This window comes from Monoraphidium neglectum (assembly GCF_000611645.1).
Source record: "Monoraphidium neglectum strain SAG 48.87 unplaced genomic scaffold scaffold02572, whole genome shotgun sequence".
NCBI classification, from domain to species: Eukaryota; Viridiplantae; Chlorophyta; class Chlorophyceae; order Sphaeropleales; family Selenastraceae; genus Monoraphidium; species Monoraphidium neglectum.
This window is the reverse complement of record NW_014011056.1, coordinates 1-8,731: the sequence shown is the minus strand read 5'-3', so window position 1 is coordinate 8,731 and position 8,731 is coordinate 1. Positions and strand designations below refer to the sequence as shown.

At 64.2% G+C, this 8,731-nt stretch overlaps 4 protein-coding genes across 4 annotated transcripts; 3 read left to right on the top strand and 1 right to left on the bottom strand.

Annotated features, from left to right (window-relative positions):
• Positions 1 to 21: 21 nt before the first annotated feature.
• MNEG_11054 (hypothetical protein) lies at positions 22 to 237 on the top strand (the record flags this gene model as incomplete). Its single annotated transcript, XM_014040477.1, has 1 exon — positions 22 to 237. A coding segment is annotated over one exon (216 nt), but the record flags the coding sequence as incomplete, so codon positions are not given.
• A 524-nt stretch (positions 238 to 761) lies between these two features.
• On the bottom strand, positions 762 to 1,927 carry MNEG_11053 (putative Protein BUD31; the record flags this gene model as incomplete). The annotated part of the gene is made up of 2 exons (XM_014040476.1): positions 762 to 1,247; positions 1,700 to 1,927. The coding sequence occupies 2 exons, from the start codon at positions 1,925 to 1,927 to the stop codon at positions 762 to 764; spliced, it is 714 nt and encodes a 237-aa protein (XP_013895930.1).
• Positions 1,928 to 2,497: 570 nt separating this feature from the next.
• Positions 2,498 to 7,211, top strand: MNEG_11052 (hypothetical protein; the record flags this gene model as incomplete). Its single annotated transcript, XM_014040475.1, has 10 exons — positions 2,498 to 2,610; positions 2,884 to 3,208; positions 3,566 to 3,703; positions 3,964 to 4,227; positions 4,505 to 4,518; positions 4,762 to 4,805; positions 5,086 to 5,198; positions 5,484 to 5,858; positions 6,787 to 6,854; positions 7,151 to 7,211. 10 exons carry the CDS (start codon positions 2,498 to 2,500, stop codon positions 7,209 to 7,211), a joined length of 1,515 nt encoding a protein of 504 aa, XP_013895929.1.
• A 445-nt stretch (positions 7,212 to 7,656) lies between these two features.
• Positions 7,657 to 8,644, top strand: MNEG_11051 (hypothetical protein; the record flags this gene model as incomplete). Its single annotated transcript, XM_014040474.1, has 4 exons — positions 7,657 to 7,670; positions 8,065 to 8,121; positions 8,243 to 8,393; positions 8,633 to 8,644. The coding sequence occupies 4 exons, from the start codon at positions 7,657 to 7,659 to the stop codon at positions 8,642 to 8,644; spliced, it is 234 nt and encodes a 77-aa protein (XP_013895928.1).
• Positions 8,645 to 8,731: the final 87 nt, after the last annotated feature.

Sequence of the window (8,731 nt, the reverse complement as noted above, 5' to 3'; positions counted from 1 at the left end):
ACTCCACCCCACCCCCCCAAGGTCAAGTTCATTGCTGACGCCAAGACCGACAAGCTGCTGGGCGCCTGGATCATGGGCCCCAACGCGGGGGAGCTCATCCCCGAGTGCGTGCTGGCCATGGAGTACGGCGCCTGCACCGAGGACATCGCGCGCTCCTGCCACGGCCACCCCACACTCAGCGAGGCCATCAAGGAGGCCGCCCTCGCGACAGCGTTTGGGAAGCCCATCCACATGTAATGCCATGTGCATCAACATCAGCATTGGCCCCTGGAGCGCTTACGGTTTGTGGCGGCATGTCTGTCAGACGGAAGAGCGGCAGGCCATCCTGAGTCAAAACAGCCTGATGCTGCCCGCGGCCCTTGTGGGCACAGAACGCAGCATAGCGCGGGTGGGGGTGTGGGTGTGCCTGCAGCAGCTGTCAGCGCTGACCGCCTGGTGCGCCCGCGGAAGCCGCTGGCTGCCACGCATCACTTCCCGCGTGCAACTTGATGCGTGCCCGGTCGCTGCTGACTTCGGGGTTTCTGTTGGCGAGCTGAAACGCATCCTGTGCTGCTGAAAGAGGGACGATTGCCAGATGCGCCCACCCGCACGTGGGCGTGACAACCTGCCAGCCAGCCAAGAGAAACATGTGCCCTTACACTGGGCTATACTGGAAAAACCAAAGGTAAAGTTCACAAAACCACGTCAACAAAGGTCCAAAACAGTGAGTCAGCAGGTCAAAACAGGCGAGAAGAGACGGACCCAAGCCAGCCGGGCCCCTGTCATGCGCCACCCCCGCCCCCGCCGCCCGCCATCTGTTTCCGCATCGCCGCCAGCCGCGCCTGCACCTCCTCCGGGATGCCGTCCTCCTCGTCCTCCTCTTCCCGCGCCGTGCGCTTCCGGGACGGCCCCTCCCCGCCGCCGCCGCCGCCTGCGGGCCCCCAGGTTGCGCGGTTGTGCTCCGCGCCCTCCCCCCCACCGCCGCCCCCCGCCGCGTCCTCGTCCTCGTCCAGCGGCGTGTTCCACCAGATGGGGCCGCCAAACTTGCCCCACCCCGAGGCGCAGCAGATGCAGCCCGTCTGCACGTCTGGGGTGACCCGCTGCTGCGAGGCGCGCTTGTTCAGCGGCACGCGGCAGTGGGACGTGGTGCCAAAGTTGTGGTTGCCCTTCTGGATGGCGAGCATGGAGCAGAGCAGCTCGTAGCCGGGCTTGCGCCACTTGGCAATGAGGGCGCCGTCGGCGATCTTCTCGCGCACCAGCCAGTCAAACTGTTGTTGAAGAGGAGTGGGGGCCGGGGCAAAATGCAGTTTAGCGGGGAAGGATTCAAGAAGCCTGTGCAGTGTGAAGGATACATTGATTTGGCATGCTGCAACTCTCAAAAATTTGGAGGCGAAAGATGCTGGCAGCGGACAGCTCCAAGGTCGAATTGTCTCAACAAGCCGCCACTTTCTTGCACCAGGCGCGACAGTGTGGCGAGGATGTCATTGTGACAGCCTGCTGCATGCTGCGACGCACGGGCACGCACGACCTGGAACAAAAACCGCTTAACGACAAAGCTTCAACACCCAGATCAATGGCCATCGAAAGGCGCTTCGCAGCGCAGCGCCGCCCCCATGCATCACGTGCGCGTGAGCGCATGCAGCCGCCGCACCCAGTTCGTTTCCGCCCATCCCACCGCCTTGGCGCCCGTGCAGCCTTGCTCATACACTCCCCCTCTCACCAGCTCTTTGGACATGACCTTGCGCTGGTACATGAGGTCATATATGAAGCGGTTCTTCTCCCAGTGCAGGCGGTGGATCTTCCACGTCGACTCGTTCTTGCGCTTCCCCTCGTGCTCCTCGTTGACGGCGTCCTTCATCTGCTGCTCAAAGTCGTCTATGACGTCTTCTATCTGGCTCCAGCCCTCCGGAGCCTTCTTATTTTTGAGCTTGCGCCTGAGCGCGGCCATGTTGGCCCTTGCAGCTGCGGTCACACGAAGCTGGGGCTCACAGACTTACTGATGGCCTGAATCGGTTGAGTAGCGTACGTGAGAGCGATCCGTGGGCCGCTGGCTGGCTCGTGCAGCTGTGGTCGATGGCACTGGCAGCACAAAACAATGTGACGTGGTAAGGAAGCCAGGTATATGCTCAAGTTGCACGTATACGGAACGGTGTTGCAGAAACATGGAGGGCATGCAAACGAAGTGTGGCCTAGATCGTTTGTGTTCATTCGGGTGTGCCCGAAGAAATCCTTCGCGCTCTCTTGCACAGCAAAATCACACTGGAGGTATTCATTTGAGCACACCAACCAACCGGCCGTCTTTTCCATAGCTCAACCAGTCGAGACGGTGCATCCTATCTGCAGCTCACTCCTTCCTCGGCTGCTTCACAGGCGCTGCCCAGCCCATTGGCAATTGGACAACCTAGTTTGATAAGTCTTCGGAGCTCTTGAAGGCACGCTGCTGCTCGGGGGCACACCCGCCCGCTCGCGCCGCGCCTAGCGCGCAGCGCAGGCCCGCATCACAAAGGCGCACCGAACCATGGACACCCCAGAGGACCCCGACCTTGATGTCGGGTGGGCGGTGACATCTGCGGCGGTCCGTTGCGCAGCATGGTGGCTGCTGTGGGGCGGCACGGTGGCGCTAGGCGTCAGGTGGGTGCGCAGGCCACTGTGTCCCGAGGAAACGCGCTGCGGTGCGCTTGACCGATGCAGAATCTAGCGCACGGCCAACCCCCTTTAGTGCTGCCCGCAACTATAATGATGAGGCGCTGCATAGGCAGCACCCAGCCGCATGGCACTGCTGCAAGCCCACTCGCGCGCTCGCTCGGCGCGACACTCTCCATGCGCTCCGCATGAAGTGTGCGCCTCCTCTCTCACCCACCGCCGCCCCTGCCGCCGCCGCCACCACCTGCCCGCCCGCCCCAGGCTGCGCGGCAGCCGCAGCCGCGGCTGGACGCTGTACCGCGTCCTGCTCGCGGTGCTGACCGCGCAGGCGCTCAAGATGTCGGCGTACCTGGCATATGCGGACAGCTTCCGCCGCGGCGACGCGCCGGTCACCACTTCGCGCCTCTTCCTGGCCTACATCCCGTTCCGCGAGGCCGCCCAGGCCGCGTTCCTGGGGCTGCTGCTGCTGCTGGCCAGCGGGTTCAGCATCACGCGAGCCGACATGGGCGCGCACAAGGCCAAGGTGGTGGGCATCCCCGCGATCCTGCTGGTGACGGGCGTGGTGACGGGCGTCCTCTACACGCAGGTGCGGCGGGGGCGGCCACGCAGGGGTGTTTGGGTGCCCTCAGGTCCCCCGGCAGAGTTGTATTGATGAGGGGCGCGCTGCGCTGTGCCATAGGCGCTGCGGCTCAGGATGCATGCGCGCTGCCGGCAAAGACAGCCACCAGCTGGCTGGGGAGACTGGGAGACGAGGAGCGCCGTCCGGCCAGCAGCGGCCAGGGCATCAGGGCAGCGTGGGGCCACGTGTTGTCAACCTGCGTGCAGCACATGGTGCAGTATGGCACCAGGACAGCTCCCTCTGGGCCCTGCCGGTCACCCCCAACATTACGAGCAGTCTCTGATCACCTACCGCGCCCACACCCCACACCCCCCCTTCCCGCAGTTCACTGACGCCGTGTCTGATGACGTGGACGTGCTGTCGATGGCGCCGTGGGAGCAGGCGCTGTGGTTTGTGTGCACCCTGCTCAACATGGCCTGCCTCATGCTGGCCTGGGTCTACGCGTTCGACATCATTGCACAGGTGGGGGGCGCGTGATGCGTCTGCGTCGTGGATGGGCGCGCGTGGACGACCAGGGTTTGGAGGGGTGGAAGAGCAAGTGGTCGTGCTGGCCGCGCGCACGCTGCGTGGCAAGGGGGCTCCTCGTGACAACAGGCACCAGCGGCGCCGTCCGTCATGCGCCGAGCCCTCTTGAGGCAAGCCCTCTTGCGCCATGGCCTGTTGCGTCGAGAGTCAGCCAAGCGGGAGTGCGTTCCCCCCCCCCCTCCCCTGCACAACTGCAGGAGATGGAGGCTCTCGACGCGCAGGAGGCCTTCAACAAGCGGTCAGGCCCCGCGGACAACGGCGCCCCTGCCGCCCCCAGCGGCGAGGCGGCCGGCGCCGCGCCCCACGCGGCGGCCGCCAACGAGTTTGACGAGGCGCTGGGGCGCGAGGGCGTGACGGCTTACAAGCAGCTGCTGGGCGCGGGGCAGAACGCCAGCCACATCGCGGGGGCGGATGTTGAGGCGCAGGAGTTTGAGACGGTGGCGGACCGCCTAAATTTTGAGGTGCGGGGGTTAGGCAGCGCAGCCGTTTTGCGAGGGCCCGGCGGCAGCCCCAGGGGCGGCGCGGCTAGAACAGGGAGCTGGGCCCGGGTGCAGCCCGGGGGGCGGCCGGCCGGCGGCACTGCACCGCGCTGTGTTTCTGGGAGGGGCTGCGCTGGGACTTGGGCAGGGCCTCGTGCGGGGGACTCGCCTCCAGCAGCGCGCCTCCTCCTTGACACCGCCTGCGTGAACCCCTCACACCCCCCCTCCCCCGCCGCGTGCCTGCATACGCGCCACCCAGATCAAGAAGAACCTGTACAGGCGCGCCCGCCAACCGCGGCCACCAGCTCTATGCGGCCGGCTGCAGCCACCTGGCCTAGCGCATGCCATGGACTGCGCAGCTTCACGCTGCTGCCTTTGGGGAGCCCCGCCGCATTGTCAGCTACATGCCTGGAATGTAGCGCTTGCCGTCCCAACCTGCAGCCCTCTTGGCAGACACATGTAAACCAGGCCAAGAACCCCGTTGCATCCACCCACTCACCATCCCACCCACCTCAGGCGTTTCTCCTTCGGCGTCGGCGCCTATTTGATCGCCACCATGTGTGAGCTGCCAAAACCCCGCGCGCACTCGCTGTGTGGCCGGTCAAGCACTGCGCGCCGTGTCAAGGGGCCCGCCCCTGCCGTGATGCGCCGGAGGGCCTCTGGTTAGGGAAGCCCGCACCCAGTAGCCCCTCGCCCGCACCCAGTAGCCCCTCGCGCCGACCCCCATGTCGACACGGCGCATCAATGCTGCCGTCTGGCAAGCCAGCTGCAACCTGACACCACCAGCAAGGCGCACGCTCACTGCAGAACGCCCGCCTCTTGTCCTCTCCACCGCTGCAGGCGCCCTGCTGCTGCCCATCTACATGAATGTGGTGGTGCAGGGCCTGGTCGTCTTCCTGCAGTTCCTGGTGCAGCTGGGGTTCATGGCCGCGCTGGTGTGGATATTCCGCCCGGTGAGGACCCGCAACAGGCCCACGCCCATGCCGGCTGCCTGCCCCTGCGACCAACTCTGGGGGCTGGTTACAAAGGCCCGCTGCCAACGCAGCTGCGGGCCAACACGCCGCGGCGTAGTCATGTACGCACCCCAGCCTGCCTCGCGGCTCCTCCCCCCGCTGACGCGTTCTCAACCTCACATCATCAGCCTCGAGTCCTCAATTGCATGAATCCACCAAGCGAACGTTTCACCTTGAACTCAACAAAGCTGAACGAAACCCTGACGCTTCGGTTGTGTTTGGCAGGTCGAGGACTCGCCCTATTTGATGGTGGGGTCGTCCCTGGAGCACGCGGAGGAGTTGGGGGTGGCGGACCTGGGCACGGCCCTGGGGCTGGACGGCGACGGCGACGACGACGACGGCGACGACGGCCGCCACCTCCGCGGCGCCGTCGAGCTTGGGGCAGTGCCGCACCACGGCGCGAAGCAGGAGCAGCGGCAGCAGCAGCAGCAGCCAAAGGCGCCGCCGCGCGCGCCGCGCCCGGCCGGCGGCTCCGGCGCGCCCAGCGACGCCGGCGGCAGCGGGCGGCGCGACCAGAGCGGTGCCGGCGCCGCGCCCGCGCGGCTGCCGCTCAGCAGCTCGGCGTCTGACCTGCTGCAGCCGCCGCCAGGCCTGCCGCCGGTGCGCACTCAGGCGCCTGAGGCAGTGCCACCCGCACGGTTTTCGCTGGAAGAGGGGGAGTCACTGGAGGAGGTGCGGCTGCACAGCTTGTCACCGCCGCGCAAGGCATAGCCAAGGGACCTACGGGAAGCGCCTGTGCAATGGCAGACCAGCAGCAAATGTCAGCGCAGCAGGCGCGCACCGCGGCAAGACGAATGGGGCGGGGCCCTCCCTTTTCAGGCGGGATAAGCGCGGCGTTACAATATGCTTGCTTTGCTGGCTTTGAGCTTGCAATTGCGGCGCTTTGGCGTGCAGAGGATAGGGTTGACCATGCGTTGCGGTGGGCTTGACCTCAGAACTGGGCGGTGGGCTTTGTACAAGAGCGCAGAACCATTACCGAGACACATGGCATGTAACCATAGCATTATTGCACACATCTGCCGGCATACGGCGGTACGCCTGGGGGTGCATGCGCCATTTTCCATGTGACAAGCTCATGACGGCTCGGGCTGTCGGGCGCTGCCACTTGGGGTTGCTGGGTCTCATCTAGCCTGACACGGCACGGACGGCTCGTTAATTAATGTCGAAGGTTACACTCCGTTCACGTATAGTTTCGAACGGAAGCCCATACAGATCAGCTCAGCCGATTATTGCGGGCGGCTCAGGGGATAGGAGAAGGGAAAGTCGGCCTTTCGGCGAAGTAGGACGCCAAACATGATCTACGTGAGTGAGGGCCCCTGTTGAACGTTGCTGATCAAGCACAGCCATCGCCGCACAGTCGCCGGCGGCGGAGCGCAGTGGTGGCGAGACCGCTGCGCACTCTGCGATGCTGCATGCTGGAAAAAAAGGTCATCAGCAAGAGTCGATCAGCACAGGAGTGTGCATTAGTGCGAAGGGGGCTACTGCAGGGCTGCCCGTGCCTACTATAGTGCTGCGCATTGTCCCGCAGGACGTCAACTCGACCCTGTTCAGGACGTTCCTGGCTGCGACGGGCAGCTCTCACATGCAGAGCAGCAAGTGAGTACTGACCTTGGGGGTCGTGAGCGTGTGCCACCGCCACCCACTTGCGATGCATTGTGCACATGGGCTTTGGTGGTGGGTGAGACACGAGCAGCTGCTTGGATACATGTCCGCCCTGCTGCAATTGACATGTTGGCCCAATGTTGGCCCAAGGAACAAAACAACAAGAACAAGAAGCGCTGCTACTTACAGAATGATATAACGTCTGCACCGACAGCTTCTGTGCAGTCGCATGCCCCCCCAAACAACGGCCGCGCCCCCTGACCTGCCTCTTGACGCGACGCAACACGCAGGCGCGACAACAAACCCCAGGCGCGCGACAAGCAGAATCCCCCAAAGCCGCTGACCGAGTGACGCTCATGGCACTTCCTTCAGTGGCTGCTCACGCCGCTGAAGCCACTCGCCTCACCTGACCTGAGCAACTCGCGCGCATCATCACTGCATGTGCAATCCCTTGCTTGCTGCCCCACCTCTCACGCATCGTTCACAAGTTGGATGCGACGTGCTGGCCCGTGCACATGTAACCGCTTAATTTTATTGGCCATGTTGAGCAGCAATGCACCAGCCTGGGCTCGAGTCTTCAGCCTCACGCGGCAGGCAGTTGTCGCCTGCTTGACTGATGCTCCTTTCGCTTGTTGCTCGTGAAAAGCTCGTCTGGACCCACGTTCCTCATAGAATCCTAGCTTTTAGGAGTATCGCTTACACGTTGATTTATGCGAACGGTCAGCCTAGCTTGCCTTCCCGATTACTGTACAGTACTCCGAAGTGTCAACTTGTGATTTCCAATTCGATTTAGAGGATGCGCGCCACATTGTAAGCATAGGTACAGAAAGTGTTGTTAAACCTCTAGTCAGCCATGGAGGTCGATCATATGTCAGGGGAAGGGGACAGCTTGACCTGCGACCCCCCTGGCCGCGTGGGGCAAGGCAGGGCCACCTCAAAGCGAGGAATGCAGGCGATACCAATGAGGAGACAGCTTAGATATTGGCAGCCATTCAACGACTGGTGCGAGCGTCAGGAAGCAGGGCGGAGATCGGTTCAGTGGTTTGCTCATCCTGGCGTGGAGCAGCAGCCACTCACGAGCTTCAGAATGGCTCAAAACCACATCTTTTCTGCTCTGAATTAACTGAGGGCCCCTTCTGGGGGTCTAGACGGGCAGGTGGATCTGGTTTGACCGCTCATCCGCCCGCAACTCACCTCCCCGCAGGTGGAGGAAGGAGTACGAGTCCACGAATAGACGGCCCTCTGCTCATGATATTATTCGGTGAGGATATTTGTTGGCTCCCCGTACTGCAGAACGTCGCTCGAGCGGCGCTGGTGTGCATTCGCTTCCCGGCCCCACGAACTCAGCTCCCATCGCTGCCGCCCCTGATGTCCCCCTGCAGGTGGTACGACGCCCACTCGGACGAGGCGTGGGGCGACGACAAGCCCACCGTGATGGAGACGCGCGTGCACGCCAAGTGCCTGCGGAGCGTCGCGTCCGTGCGCAACTACTTCCGCGAGTACCGCGCCAAGAAGAAGCACGAGCAGGGCAGGGTGCGTGGGCGCCCCCTCAGCCCTTGGGCGCACAAGCAGCCTCTTGCATCAAGGGGGGGCAGGGCAAGAGGCTGCTTGCCTCTTGCCTGCGGTTGGCGCGTTGTAGGCGCTGCAGTCGGGCGCAGGGCAGGAGTGGTTGGCGTGTGCGTGCCATCAACATGGGGACACGGAAAGCCTCACCATACAGCGCGGCACCGCACCTCGAACACCGAAACCCTATAGGGCCGCGACTTTGACAGCAGCGAGGATGACAGCGAAGATGACGCCCCGCGGCGCCGGCCCTGCGGCGCAGGGCGCGGCCGCCGCGGCGGCGCCGGCGGCGGCAGCCGCGGCCGGAG